This window comes from Sprattus sprattus (assembly GCF_963457725.1).
Source record: "Sprattus sprattus genome assembly, chromosome: 20".
NCBI lineage: Eukaryota > Metazoa > Chordata > Actinopteri > Clupeiformes > Clupeidae > Sprattus > Sprattus sprattus.
In genome coordinates, this window is record NC_137918.1 from 21,164,546 (window position 1) to 21,180,169 (window position 15,624).

A 15,624-nucleotide genomic window follows, 5' to 3' on the forward strand; every position below is an offset into this window, starting at 1 on the left:
ACTTGCACAGAAGGCTGCTGTTTTCTAACATAAACAATAAGTCAACACTGAACGTTGTATTTTTAGTGTCGTGGTATCGTAGTCTACATGGATGCGCGGGAGGGTCGACTTCACCTGAGTGCCACTTTTGCATGCGCATGCGTCAGAAGCGATCGCTGCTGGTGCTGCTGCTGCGGCCGCCCTTTAAAGTATCCTGCAGGTCTCTGAAGGAACCGCAGACTACGGACAGAGTGTGATGTCCACACTACCCGGAGGATGCAGAGAACCCCCTCTCTGAAATGCATTAGTTTTATTCCCCAATTTTGACCGGGACACTAGTGATTCCTACTAGCCTCACATCGGTCACGGTGAGTAGACTAATTTATTCGTAGCCTACTTGGTGGTTTACCTAATGTGTGTCCGAGCAAATTACAATGTCACTGTACAAGTGTAAAATGACATCATATCACATGATGTTCTCTCTCTCTGACTGTGATTGCTGTAAGTTTTTACCAAAGGTCTAGCCTACATGTTGCATGTATAATTTTTATATTATGGGTAAGGCGTTACATTAAAACCTAGTGGTGTGGTGAGGTTATGTTTCTCGGTAACGTGTGGGGAACATGTAACCTAACCTATTGCCTGTCAGTTTAAGTACGCAGTCTAGGTAGATGATTGTGTAAGATGGATTGTTGTGTGTAAACAATCTATGGGAAAGAAATGTTAGCTGATGGTAGAATAGGCAACATTCGTCTGAGTCCTAATGTTCACTACAACCTTGTCTGGCATTAAGAGTTGTCCTGTTATCGATTGCAACTCATTAAATAGTAATCCTCCTCGGTACCATCTCGAATACTCAACTTCTCCATGGAATCCTCCAGTGTAAAACGGAATGTGGTCCCTCAGCACAATTACCCTAAACATAAATCAGCAGTAGATTTGAAATACTACAGGTTAAATCATTACATTTGGACTACAACAGACCTGATTGAATGTAAATTAACGTGATGCTGAGTACTGGATTAAAGGGACTGTTATGGGGACTGGGACAGTTATGCTACTATCTGTGTTTTGGTAACAGACCGGACCATTTCAGACTGAATTGTTTGTTTCTCAATTCAAGGAATAAAGTTAAGCCAAATTCATTCTGTGGGCGTTGTGGCATATGTCATGCGCTGTGTCTGCACATCAGTGTATCATTTCACTTGTATTATAGGGTTCAGCATTGTCCCTATGACATGTGAAAAACCCTTGTGACCTGAGGCAATGAGCCCTCCATGTCAAGCTTTGTAACCCTGCCAGTCTTGGTTTGTTTTAATCCCACAAAGCCTGTTTCCTGAGCCCACCAATGCTATTTCTCATGCTGAGATGAATTAGAGGCAATCCATTCAAGTGTTGGGAACAAAGACAGAAAAAAAGTTCCTCCTTGGTTCGGTCAAAAGGGGGAGGACGGTATCTGTGTCGCCCCAGGAACATGTAATTAGTGAGAAACTTCATTTCAGTGACCCTCCCTCCCTGGCTGTGGTTTCAGTGGAATACTATTATTTGACATGATATGTCCTCAGAGCAAAGTGTCTTAGGGTGTTGATAATACCACTGTTAAAGATACTATCACACATCCTCTTAGGCATGTTTATATTATTGACATTTATTTGACCCCACAGAGTGCTAAACCATGTAGTTTCACATGCTTGGATCACCAAGTATCATATTTGAAGGATTAGACAGACTTGAAAAGGTCATGCATTAATTCTGTATTGACTGATAAATCTCATGGAGACATACCGTTTAAAAATCATTATGGCATACACTAAAATGTACATTTTCCCAGTCAGACCCAGCATAGTTTGATGCACTGTCATGGGAGTGGCCATGTTTTTCATCTTATTCGTTAACAGCAGGTGTTTTGACCACCTGTGTCCTTCCTCCCTCCTGTCACTATGGTGATGACATAGTGTCTCTCCAAGGCTTTAGCCGAGTATTTGTGTATTTGCCTTGGGTGTGTGGGTGAGACTGATAATGATGCTGTAGCTACTATAGTGGCTCTCTAACTTATGTTTAAAAAATCAATTATTTGGTTTACAGCCCTTATTTTAGACATGTGAAGTCTGGTCAGATCAGACTAATATTGGTGTTTATTATTTTATGTGTAACCTATATCAGTGTGTTGCAAGTTACTTGAACGGAGCTTAAGTATCATTCTCCCTCTATTAGCACAATTCCTATTTCTGTACATACTCTCTGTTGTGTTGAAGATAATCTATTTGACATAGACCATCTCTCAATCTTGCACATGGGGATAGTTTTCTCCCTCCACACAACAACAAACTGTTTGTATTATATTGTCATGCATATTTTATTATAGCTATTATGTGACACACACCATGAAACTGTTCACCCTATTTCTATCTAGGGTTTTCAGAAGTGCATGTCGTGGCAGCCATAGCTACTTTGGGTCAAATAGTGAGCCTTTAGTCTGTACGTCTAGACAGAGAGTGACACAGTTGTTGTTTCTTTCTTCTGCTTTGAGACTTTGAATGATGTGGCTTATCGTTCTTTTTATCTAGACAATAAATCTTGGACTGCTTAAGTGTCATACTTAAATCTGCCCATGACCTGGCAGAAAATCAAAATGTATTTGAATTGGTGGTTAATACTAAAGCCTTGGTCTTTTGACTATGCATTTTTCACTGTCAGATGTCTTCAATCTTATTTTTGTCTTCATAAAGTAAGTCACTGTTAAACTCCATTACACAGAGACTACTAATTTAATTATTTGTAATATTATATTGATAGAGAAAGGAGATTTGCTATGCCATTCTACCACATCTGCTGTCTGTGTTAAACACAATTATCCTAGCAATTAAAATCCATGAATAAGATTGTCAGCACTTCCAGATGTGAGATGAGGGAAGAACCTCTAAGGCTGAAGGTTATATTAACAGTGTTCATAATGCTAATGAAAACCACACGCACAAAAAAACTCAGTTAATATGCAAGCCAATGTACAGACCTCAGTTAGTAGCAGATTTGTTTTCTATTTTTCCCTGACCCATTAGTGAGGAGAGAGGTTGAGGTCAATGGGAAAAGTAAGTGTCCATAATGCATTTGCATTAACATTTACATTTTTTTTTAGTATGGATTTGAAGACAATGAAGTACAAAGCTCAGTAATGCAGAATGATCTTCATACTCATTAAGTAGTCAAATAGTCATGTCTTTAAACCCCTGTAGGCTTCTCTGGGTTGGAGCTGGCTGAACTTGTTGTAAATGGAAGCTCAATGTTAAATTTGAAATTAGCATTTTCATCCCATCAACCTAATTTATTCATTTATGAATGGGGTGTAGTGTCAATCTCTCATTTTCTTATATTTTTCCAACAACTAAACAAATACCAAACACAAAGGCCAAGAACTAACCCAGAAATGCAGAATGTTCTGCGGTTCTGTTCTGATCTACCATGTCTGGCCGTACTCTGCATCCGACCACTCTGTGTGTCCCTCAGATGTACCCATCCTAATCATAGCAGGTCAGTGCTGAACACCATAGATGTACCCATCCTAATCATGGCAGGTCAGTGCTGAACACCATAGATGTACCCATCCTAATCATGGCAGGTCAGTGCTGAGCACCCTAGATGTACCCATCCTAATCATGGCAGGTCAGTGCTGAGCACCCTAGATGTACCCATCCTAATCATGGCAGGTCAGTGCTGAGCACCACGCCAGGATTAGCCACCGCACTCTGGCTGGCTGCTCTACACCGTTTCTAAAATGCTGCATCAGGGAAAAAACACCCTGCACTGTTTTCCGTCATAAGAACCCTATAACGCTTGCCAACAACAGAGAGGTAAACAAGACCAAAATGTTCTGGCACGGGTGAGAACCTCAAAGCTGATATCCAGCCAGTATGTCGATTTTATGAGAAAATACGCCTACACATGAAAATACACTAATGTTAAGGAACAGAAGTCCCCTAAGCTATACATGGACAGTATCAGTCAGATAGTGTGAGGAAATATGAATGACAAGATTAGTGCAATGTGATGTCTCTGTTAAGGAGGAGTGTGTGTGTTTATGTGACGTCTCAGTTGTGGAGGAGTGTGTGTTCATGTGACGTCTCTTTTGAGGAGTGTATGTTCATGTAATGTTGAGGAGAAGTGTGTGTTCATGTAATGTTGAGGAGGAATGTGTGTTTATGTGATGTCTCTGTTAAGAAGTGTGAGTTCATGTGATGTCTCTGTTGAGGAGTGTGTGTGTTCATGTAATGTTGAGGGGTGTGTGTTCATGTGATGTCTCTGTTGATGAGGAGTGTGTGTCCATGTGATGGCTCTGTTGAGGAGGAGAGTGTGTGTTTATGTGATGTTGAGGAGTGTGTGTTTATGTGATGTCTCTGTTGAGGAGTGTGTGTTCATGTAATGTTGAGGAGTGTGTGTTCGTGTAATGTTGAGGAGTGTGTGTTCATGTGATGTCTCTGTTGAGGAGGAGTGTGTGTTCATGTGATGTCTCTGTTGAGGAGGAGTGTGTGTTTATGTGACGTCTCTGTTGAGGTGTGTGTGTTCATGTAATGTCTCTGTTGAGGTGTGTGTGTTCATGTAATGTCTCTGTTGAGGAGTGTGTGTTCATGTGATGTCTCTGTTGAGGAGTGTGTGTTCATGTGATGTCTGTTGAGGAGTGTGTGTTCATGTGATGGCTCTGTTGAGGAGGAGTGTGTGTTTAGGTGATGTTTCTGTTGATGAGGAGTGTGTGTTTATGTGATTGCTCTGTTGAGGAGTGTGTGTTCATGTAATGTCTCTGTTGAGGGGAAGTGTGTGTTCCCTCCTGTGTTCTTCCTGCTCCCTCGTGCGGCACCTATCCCTTTTCTCCGGGATCATTTGTCTTTTCCAGCATCTTCCCTTTCTTTTTTCCCTTCCCATGTTCATTGCTCCCATCTATTAGTATTGGGTCTGTATGTAGGGCAGGTCTCTCTGGGCTCTGGATGGGTCCTCCAGCTGGAGACTGAATCAGGTGTGGACATCCTCATAGTTATTATTACCTGTGACGGTAGCATGACATCATTATAGTTACTATGACCTGTGAAGGAAGCATGACATCATTATAGTTACTATTACTTGTTTAGGTAGCATGACGTCATCATAGTTACTATTACCCGTGACGGTAGCATGACATTGCACATTGGGCTTAATTAGAATAATGATATGCAGAGATAACCTCTACTTCAGGGTTGAATGAGAGTGTGGGAATAGGATACAAAATGAGTCCAACATCCAATGCAAAACATTTATTTTGAAAAAAAAATTATACGAATGCAATGCAAATTAATACGTCAAGTTCGAGATGGAGGTTTTCAAAAAAAAAAGGTCAACATTATGACAAATGGCATCATTAAACAGTTCTTGTTTATTTACTGTTGTTGAGATTTGCTCACTTGATAAACTACATTTGAATATATAGTAAACGTATTGATATGGTCATGTAAATGTATTGATATGGTCTTGTAAATGTATTGATATGGTCATGTGTATGATGATAAATACAATTTCCAGATAGTTATGCTAATGTGACTCCAAGTTCAGATGGGTGGTGTTTGTTTAGCTCTAATCTTGTTTTGCAAAGCAGTCTGTTTCCCTAAGGGGTTAGACTCAAGAGCAAGGCCTCCATGGCGTCACCATGGCTCTTGTATTTCCATACCTTTTGTTCCCCACTGGCCCCTCTGATGGGATACTGCATCATACATGCGCCCATCTAGGACAATATGGGGCCTTTCTAAGAGGGAGACTGCATCATTCATGCCCCCATCTAGGAAAATACGGGGCATTTCTAAGAGCATCTAACAACTACTTGTCCCAAACAAATTAACAATGAGTTACATCCAAATTTGATGACATTCTTCTCAGCTTCTCTCAGTGAGTATGTCTTAGCTATAGCTCAGCTTTGGTAAGGTGAAGCTATTCATCTCACAGCAATTTGTTTCATATTGGATGATATCTCTATACTTCTACATAATTTGTAGAATTAATTATCCTACGTCCAATGCTATTCCCAAGGGCTATTGTGAGAGTGCAGACAGCCTAGTAGTGTCTCTAGAGCTGACTCAGTAAGGTTTGTAGGTTAAACTCATGAGAGCCAGAGGCAGGTGTGTAGTTGGGTTAGTGCTCCTGCCCAGATGCCAAACTCTGTCTCTCACCAATATGATTTTTGGCTCCATTTTGAAATTGTATATCATTATACTGAGCTTTCTGTTCTGAAATATTTCTTTTTTTTTTATCAATTTATTTTATTTTATTGAATAGTTGCACATCATATTACACAAATACAAAAGAGAGTGGGCAAGAAAATTGTGAGGTCGTTCATTTGTCATATAGGCTAAGCCTAAGTAATCCAAATTAGCACAACATGGAAACTTAAAAATGTTCTGAAATACTTCTCTGTGCTGTTTGGCTTTTTCCTACTGACCTATTAATCACTGGGCATGTGTGGTCTAGATTCTAATCTCAGTGGGCAAATAGTCTCAGATTGTTCAGTATTACTAACTATACAGGACACAGCAATGAGGACACGCCACACTCCTGTGGGAGAGAAGGGAGTGAAGGAGAGGGAGCTCTCTCGATAAGAGTCCCTCGTGACAGATGGCAGGCAGGAATAGACACATTCAGCAAAGTGTAAACTCAGCAAAAGCCAAAGCAGTGGAGCTCCCACAGGAGGCCTGTCAGAGCGGAGAGGATTTTCACCTACAGCAAGGCCGGAGGGAAAGACCCTTCTTAAGTGGATGAAAAAACCAAATTCAGTTCAAATTCAATCGGTTACGTTCTGTGCCGTAAGAGGTTATGACTTGTTCTATTCCTGTGGGATCCAGCACTTTGGAAGTATCTTGGCAACATCTGTGTTTAACTTTATCTGCTGCACCAACTTAAGATGTAGAAAGCAAAGTTAGACACTCTTAAGTTAGCTTATTCGGTAATTAACTGTACCCTTTAATGAATCACTCAGATACACGTAACTGAAATGATACTCAGACTCAAACGTCACCTGGCGGATGAGTCCACTTGGTTGTTCTGGATAGTTCTAACCCTTTAATGAATCACTTAGATACACGTAACTGAAATGATACTCAGACTCAAACGTCACCTGGTGGATGAGTCCACTTGGTTGTTCTGGAGAGTTCTGCATTATGCGATGTGCCTTTGATCTGCCCCTGGCCTTGCTTGGTCAGCGATGTGAAGTGAGCTGCAAATGTTCTCACATTTAAAATGCAGATGGGCCTTCCTGGAAGGCACATATTCATAATTGAATCTCTGAAAGTTTTGCATTTGGGGACTTGAATATTGCAGTAGGACAGTAGGTTACGCAAGAGGTGATGTGTCACTCTGATGGACTCCTCAGTGTCACTGACATTTCATCCATATTTAATGCGTGTTTGGGTTGGGTTGGGTTGGTACTGAAAGAACTTCAGACTCTTGTCATATGTAGCAGTTGAGGACATTCAAACATGCAGTCTCACTGAATGGAACCCTTTTAGACATTAAAACCTGAATTTCTCAAAGTATTTGATTAAGCCTTATTTGTTTCCTATCCAGAATTTTATTATTTGGATTTCCACAAAAAAAAGGCTCTTTTGTTAGTGTTGCAAAAGTCTTTGTTGACGTCTGCCAGCTGGTCAGCGAAGCAGGCTGTTTCCTGAGCAAGCTAATGACTGCGTAGTGTATGTGCCCAGTGTCTGGATTTCTGTATAGACTCAAAACAGTGTCTTATCTTCCAAACCAATTAGACCACTGTGTTGTAAAATATAGAAACTCCAAAACTCAAATATGAGTGGCACTCAAGTAAAACATGCTGATGCAGTTAGCTAAAAAGAGTTTGAATCCTGCTTTGTGAAATGCCCTCCTGCTCATGTTACTGACATCACCCAGACTTTGAATCTGAGTCTCAGCATTGTTTGGCATTCTGTTGCTCACAGCCACATGTGAGCAGTGCATTGTACTACTAGGTGATTGTTTGATGGCTTGGTCTGCACCTGTCTCCACATATTATTTCATGTAAGAGATCCTTGCCTGGATGATTGATGCTTTTGGTTGCCACAGCCGCCGAGAGCTAAAATTGCACTGACAGTTAGACAGTAAATCGCTTTATTTAAATGTAATTCGATCACATCAGTTGAAAGGTTTCTCAAGCTAATTTGACAATTGAGATTCATAACAGTTTGGACAGAAATGTGTTTGAGGTCATTCAGAAGTGTTTCCAAGAACAGTATGATGATAAATAACATATGAGGAGCTCATATAAGAATGCTCGTGGATAATCCCGAGCACGGTAACCTGGCTCTGTTACCTTTTTACGTTGCGGTTTTCCCACAGTTGGCTCCCACAGTTTAAAGAGGACCCTCCTTTGTTATTGGGGGTCTGTGTGTCTCATTGCCCCATTGTTCATTGACACAGTGTTTAAGAGAGGGAGATGGAGAAGGGAGGGGCTTCTAGATCCAGCAGGTTAGGGCAGAGGGCACCACCCGACACCCCCCAAAACAGCTGCTCTTTGTCAGTGCAGGGAAAGACTGTCTGTCCGTAGACAACCTGGATGTTCCACCCACATGTGTGTGTGTGAGAGAATGACTGTGTGTGTGTGTGTGTGAGAGAAAATTACTTTGTGTGTGTGTGTGTGTGTGTGTGTGTGTGTGTGTGTGTGAGTGTGTGTGAGTGTGTGTGTGTGTGTGTGTGTGTGTGTGTGTGTGTGTGTGTGTGTGTGTGTGTGTGTGTGTGTGTGTGTGTGTGTGTGCGTGTGTGAGAGTGTTGTGTGAAGACACCCTGAGGGCTGTAGGGAAATGGGTTGGGCAGCCCTATCAGTTAGAGTAATGGTGCATAAGTGTAGCCTTTCCAACAAATGGACCATTCACCGGAACTCACAGAAGCCCTGTCTGTTCCCTACTACAGTTTGATGGAGCATCATTCACTTCCTGTTCATATCCTCAAGGTAGTTAGTCTTACGTTTCCCTTTGGTTACCTATCCTGCCTCTATTGACCAGTGTTGAGTGTGATTGTGTGATTTCGTGTGTGTGGGTGTGTGTGTGTGTGTGTGTGTTAGTGTGAGTGTGTGTCCCATTGTCTTGTGATTCAGTGTGTGCAGCCATGATCCTTGGGCACTTGTTTCTTTACTGAAGTTTATACTACTGACATGCATGTCCATTATTAATATGTATATGATCTACATTGTGTGTGTGTGTGTGTGTGTGTGTGTGTGTGTGTGTTTTGCAACACTTGTGTTTGCTGCACGGTGCAGAATCTGAAACGGTGACATTGCAGCAAAGACACCAGAGACGAGAGAGGGAGTGTTTAACTCTATCCTCTCCACTGTGTTACATAACTATAACCCTTTCTATTGAGGTGTGTGTGTGTGTGTTTTGAAATATTGAAATAGCGACAGCAAAATGACTAATATCAGCAATATTGAAACTCAGTTGTGTCATTATTCATGACAAAAACATGTATGTTTATCACAAAGGAAAGAGAAGCATTATTGTCTTCTGACATGCTGGTCCTCGGCATACTGTAAAGATGACCAGAATTGATCAGAATGGCAACATATCCCATATCGTCCTGTAGCAGTTGGGCTGGGTGAAGATGATTCAGCTGTGAGTTAGGGTTCCACTGGTCGGCTGGATCTATGAATTTAACATGAGACTGACCCTAAGGGGGTAATGCTAGCTCAGTCTAGCTCTGACATGCTTGTATGGAACTGGAATCTTCCTGTGACGTAAGGTGCATTAATAAATAAACAATTTGCTGGGATCGGGTGAACCTGTCGTTAAGTGAGGCCAGTGCCTCTGGCTGGACTGGACTCTCAGGTGTGTTAGTGCTCTGGCATCTGTGCATATTCATTACTGAACCATACTGTGGAGGTCTGTCACACGCACCATCCGCTGGGTGCTGTTCTGCTCTGGACTTGACATAGGGACACATCAAAGTGTTGAACTAGGTATTCTACTTCTGATGTTTTACCTGGTCACATAGTATAGTATCTGTTTGGAGTTCTTAAAAAGTCTTTCTAGATGCAATCAGTGGCGTTTCATTCCATTTGAGTTTGTAATGTAGTAATATGGACAGAGACCTGTAAAAACATGTAGGCCATTTACTCTGTAGTTTACCATCTTTGATTTTCCCAGGGTTTTATAAGGCTGCTTTGTGTATTAAAATGAGTGACAAGAGAGGGACTAAAGTATTTAATTTAAACAAATCTCTCAGGTGATGTCACATGCCAGTCTACTTCAGGTATACGGATCACTTGAACTAATAAGGCTTGTTTTTAAATGTCTTTGTATGAATAACTGACATGTATAATGATGATCTATATAATGATTAGGTTCAACAAACCAGAGACATTTTAGTGGTTAATGATGTATGATGAATGATGTATAGACGTACACGATGTATAGACAAACATTTGGTATGCGGCCCTTGTTCACCTGAATTTATTTGTCCATATTATCTAGTCATTTTTAGATATTATAAATAATTTATTTTGCCTGGTAGTTTGAAAAAATCTGTTAACCCTAAGATTTCTTTGAACTAATTACCTCCCAAACTAGAACAATGGAGTCCTCCATGTTGTTTCTGTGTAATGCTTTTGAAGTCCTGAGGACTCAGAGCATCACCCGGTACCTGTGTGTGGCTGAACCTTTGCATTCTACTTCCTAATTCTGTTTTCCTCCTCCTAGCCCAATGGTGTTGACCTTTGAACCCTCCCCTGGGTTTGGAAGCCTGGAGAGTCCTACATGGCCTAATGGGTAGGCAGCTGTGATGTCAGACTGAAGACTGGGCCACTGATGTTGTGACAGGAATGTGGGACACCTTCATAGCTCTGCCCTTTCCCACAAGGAAACTCCTGCAACATATAGGCCGTACGTCTTTGAATAGTGTTGAATGAGAATGAGGAGCTGACTATTTCCAAAAGCCAGCCGATCCTGGTCTCCGAGCAGCAGGACGTTACCATTCTCCAGCGGCCGCTCCTGTGATGCACGTCTCGAGCACCATGAGCTTGGCCAGCGAGACAGTGAGGCTCAGTGCCGACGACCCTGTGCCCGGGCAGGCCCCCGTCTCTGAGACGGCTCCAGGCGGTGGAGGAGCCGCCACTCCGGACTCCGGGCCTCCAGGCGCCCCTCCGCCCCCACCCCCTCCTCCCCCTCTCCCGCCGCTCGGCACGCAGACCCACGGCCCGCGGAAGAAGCGCCGGGTGCGCAGCTTCTACTGGAAGACCATCCCCGAGGAGAAGGTGCGGGGCAAGCCCAACATCTGGACCATGGCCGTGCGGCAGCAGCAGTACCAGATCGACGTGCGCACCGTGGAGGAGCTGTTCGGCCAGCAGGAGGAGAGCGCCGGGGGGCGAGGACCCTCAGCCAGTGGAGCCCCACGCCGCGGGCGCTCCAGAGCCTCCTTCAAGGAGAGCAAGGATGAGGTGAGGAAGGGTGGGGCACAGATGTGTGTGTGTGTGTGTGTGTGTGTGTGTGTGTGTGTGTGTGTGTGTGTGTGTGTGTGTGTCAGACAGAGAGAAAGAGGAGGAGGGGAGGCTCCAGAGCAAGGATGATGTGAGGAGGGGGGGGCACAGATCAGCTATACTGCTGCTGATTAGGTCGCCTGGGTTACAGTGTGTGACAAAACTTTCGTAAGGTTGTTGGGACTTGAGGAAATTGGACAATATTACCAGTAGGGAACATTTAGCAGAGACTGGATATGAGTTTGCCCAGCTTTACCATGTGGTGATCCAGGAGTGAGAAACTCAAATTGGCTACAGTAAAAAAGCTATTATGCAAATTCTTGGACTGAATCAATAGTTTTATGACAACTTTACAAACTGTGTTGTAAAAAGACATTCCCAGAATGCTTAAACAATAGGCTCCTGTTACAGAAGAGTAGGATGAGCCAATAGGGGGTCGTATCACAGAATCTGCACACAGCTCTGATTGAACACGGGTGTAATATTGTGCCATATAGAAATGTATATCTAATCTAAATCTATCTAATATTATTATAATTTTGCTAATGTTTGTTGTTTGTTAAATTGTTCAAATTTAGTTTTTTTTATACCTGCAAAATGGCATGTTGCTCAATAACTTGCATTGTAAAAAAAGAACCAATTTTACATCCATTGCTGTGATTGTTTGCCATCGCTGCTTTGGTTTGCACTGGAGATAAAGATCTTACTTCTATATAACTGATATATAATATCTCAGTACTTTTATCTGATACAAAGGTATGACAGCTTGCTTTCTAGAGCATGAAATTCTTCCTGCAAGCTTACTGCTGTTCCTGACGTGCTCATGTGGTAGTGTGTCCGTCCATCAGGAGACAAAAACAGAACCGAATGTACCTGTGCACTTAGAATTAAGATCCACTGCACCATTGTTCAGCCAAGGCGGGGTGGCCAGCACATGGGGCCCTGTCTGAAATTACAGACTCTCAGGCCATTCAGTGCTCACATGACCCCCGGGTCTGATGGATGATGGCAGCTTGATCACAGGCATGTCATATGATCACCTGAACACCGCTTTACATAAAGTTATTTTATGTATTCATTGTCACTATATTTTCTGTGGTCGTTGTTATATCTTTCAGGAGTTAACTTAACACTATATCGGTTAAAGTGGATTTTATGGTTATATTTGATTCGATAAGATAAAATAAATAACCGTATTGTGTAATAGAACTGTCTTTTCGAGTACGGACTAGTTCTTGTGGATATACTGCACAGCAGTGCGGCTCTAAAACACTCCAGCTGAAACCTTGCCAACCCTGTACACGCATTCACCACTTAATTGATCATTGCATTTCAACAGATAATCTAAAGTGTGGCGGCACTGCAGCTAATCAATAAGATGCCTTATCCTAAATCACACGCCTTCTTCTCATCCCTGCTGGTCTCAGGTCAGCATCCTGGACTCCAAGAGAGGCATGAACGTGGGAATTTTCCTCAAGCAGTTTAAGAAGTAAGTGCCTGAGATTGGCGTGTATAAAAAGCTGGTGCAGCACATGAGCTTCCCAGAGGGCACACACAGATGGAAACCTGATGCGGTCCGGTGTGTGTGTGTGTGTGTGTGTGTGTGTGTGTGTGTGTGTGTGTGTGTGTGTGTGTGTGTGTGTGTGTGTGTGTGTGTGTGTGTGTGTGTGTGTGTGTGTGTGTGTGTGTGTGTGTGTGTGTGTGTGTGAAACCCTGTCTGCTTGTGTAACAGTGGAGTGCTGATTTGCCCCTGTGAAGAATAATGATTACATGTCTGATTTGTGATCATCCTCTATAGACAAGAGAGTAAGGTTAGAGGTGGGATTGAAGGTTATCCCTGAGGTCCTATTGCTGACTATTGACCGTGAAGGGGCTTCAGCATTGCATTTGCGTCTTTGACTGCTGAATTGTCAAGTATCAAGTTGAATGTGCAAATGTTTGTGTTGGAGTGTGTGAATCGCTGTGTGCATGCCTGTGTGCATGCCTGTGTGCATATGTGACAATACAGCATACATACAGTGTTTGCTACTATGGGAGTCCATTAGCTGAGAGGGCTATGCAGCGGTATAGAGTGCCACCAGCTCGTCCCAAGGAATACCTTTCCTCATGTTGGACAAAGAGGAGATGGACAGGAAATGGAGTTTATAAATACAAGCAAGGAAATGTTAAATCTATCCAAGTCTTCCTTCTCCTTATCCCTCAGGATTGGTTCAGAGTAAACAGTGAAGTGGCCTTTTCATAAACAGTGAAGTTGTATTCGAGCAGCGTGGCCTCATTCATTTGCATGCATGAGCAGAAAGCTCTGTCTAGCTCTGGATTTGCATTTCATTTTTCAAAATTTCCATCTACTTTCCCTGCTGACTCATACTTTGTACACATCGTGTACACATCCAGTGAAGCTCTGTTTGAACAGTCACCCTCCTTATCCACTATGCTTTAGTGATAATGCTATGGTGTGATGTCACTTCCTCTTTTACTCCTGTTATTGTAGATCTTCCATTACCATTTCCATTTAGTCATTTAGCAGACGCTTTTGTCCAAAGTACAAGGGAGAGCAGTCAAGCTAAGAGCAATAAAACCTGGTGTAACAATAAATACTGCTTTTTTTTTTTTAAGAAATAGAAAACGACATATAAAGAAAATCTTCCATACACGTCACCATGTTTAAATGCCTAATTTACTATTTATTTATCCAATGAAGCCTACTATGTCTTCTATGGTGGAGTATTCGGTGGGTCATGTGGCATCTGTTACGATGGCCTGTACTAGACCTGAACTAATGACTGGCGACTGATGCAACCCTCATAGGCCCAACCATGCCATTGTTGACGACATACGCCTTGGCAACAGCCAGCCTTATGGAGCAGAGCCTCTGAAGGAGCTGCTGAAACTGCTGCCTGAGTCGGAGGAGGTGAGGATGCTTGTGGCTGGGTTGGGTTTGGGCGTGTCTGAAAGGGTGTGTGCATCTGTCTGTGTGTGTGTGTGTGTGTGTGTGTGTGATAGTGTGTGTGTGTGTGTGTGTGTGTGTGTGTGTGTGTGTGTGTGTGTGTGTGTGTGTGTGTGTGTGTGATAGTGTGTGTGATAGTGTGTGTGTGTGTGTGTGTGTGTGTGTGTGTGTGTGTGTGTGTGTGTGTGTGTGTGTGTGTGTGTGTGTGTGTGTGTGTGTGTGTGTGTGTGTGTATCTGTCAGACAGAGAGAAAGAGGGGGAGGGGAACTGAGCCATTAGTGTCAGTGCCAGTAGCCATGTGGATAACATTGATTCCTTAATGAAACTCTCTCTCCCTAGAGCCTCTCACTGTTACCAAAGTATTACATGACCTCAAATGTGAACATCTGTGCCTTGTAAGTTACTCTGGACAGGCAAAATTGCAGGATAAATCAGTATATAGTATATTCAATATTATATTATATATATATATATTTAAAGCAACAATATGCAACAATTGCCACATTTTGAGGTATGGTTTTACAGCCAACAAGCTTTCGTATCATTCTAAAGCTAATTTAGACATTATATGGTCGTATGAAGGACATAACAACACACCTGTGGTGTGCATACATACACACATGAACATCCAGGCTAATTTAGACATTATATGGTCATGTGAAGGACATAACAACACACCTGTGGTGTGCATACATACACACATGAACATCCAAGGCTCTGCTCTATGTTGTTCTCTGATTTAGGACGAAACACTCTGCAAAAATGAATGAAATAAAACGTTTTTACAACACAATATAAATACTATCAATCAATCAAACCATATTGCTCAAAGACACCAGTAAGAATACTATCAATCAATCAAACTATACTGCTCAAAGACACCAGTTAGGATGCCATCAAGCTTTCATCGGTGCCTACTATGCTGTTATTGGTCATTTGCATGTCTTTTAAGTAGATAGCTCACTAGCATGCTCCTCACTGTTGCTTTAAACTGTGATCCATGGAAAATACAATAAAGATGTGTCTCTACATGTTTAAAGGTGAAGAAACTCCAGTCATTCAAAGGGGACCCAGAGAAACTGACACTAGTGGACTCCTTCATGTACCTTCTGATTGAACTGCCACGGTAGGCCATCTTACTAGATATATTGTTTTGACAGGCAACAAATGGAATGTTCTTGCTCTGGTTGAATGTGTAGTTTTGAATATCATATGCTAG

General features: G+C 42.4%; 1 protein-coding gene across 1 annotated transcript in view; it reads left to right on the forward strand.

Annotated features, from left to right (window-relative positions):
- Positions 1–10,978: 10,978 nt before the first annotated feature.
- Positions 10,979–15,624, forward strand: part of fhdc1 (FH2 domain containing 1) — a gene marked incomplete at both ends in the record, with an annotated part of 10,928 nt that continues 6,282 nt past the window's right edge. The window contains 4 exons of the mRNA XM_080858863.1: positions 10,979–11,419; positions 12,886–12,947; positions 14,267–14,369; positions 15,446–15,531. Coding sequence (XP_080714989.1) covers positions 10,979–11,419; positions 12,886–12,947; positions 14,267–14,369; positions 15,446–15,531 — 692 coding nt within the window. The remainder of the gene's footprint in view (positions 11,420–12,885; positions 12,948–14,266; positions 14,370–15,445; positions 15,532–15,624) is intronic.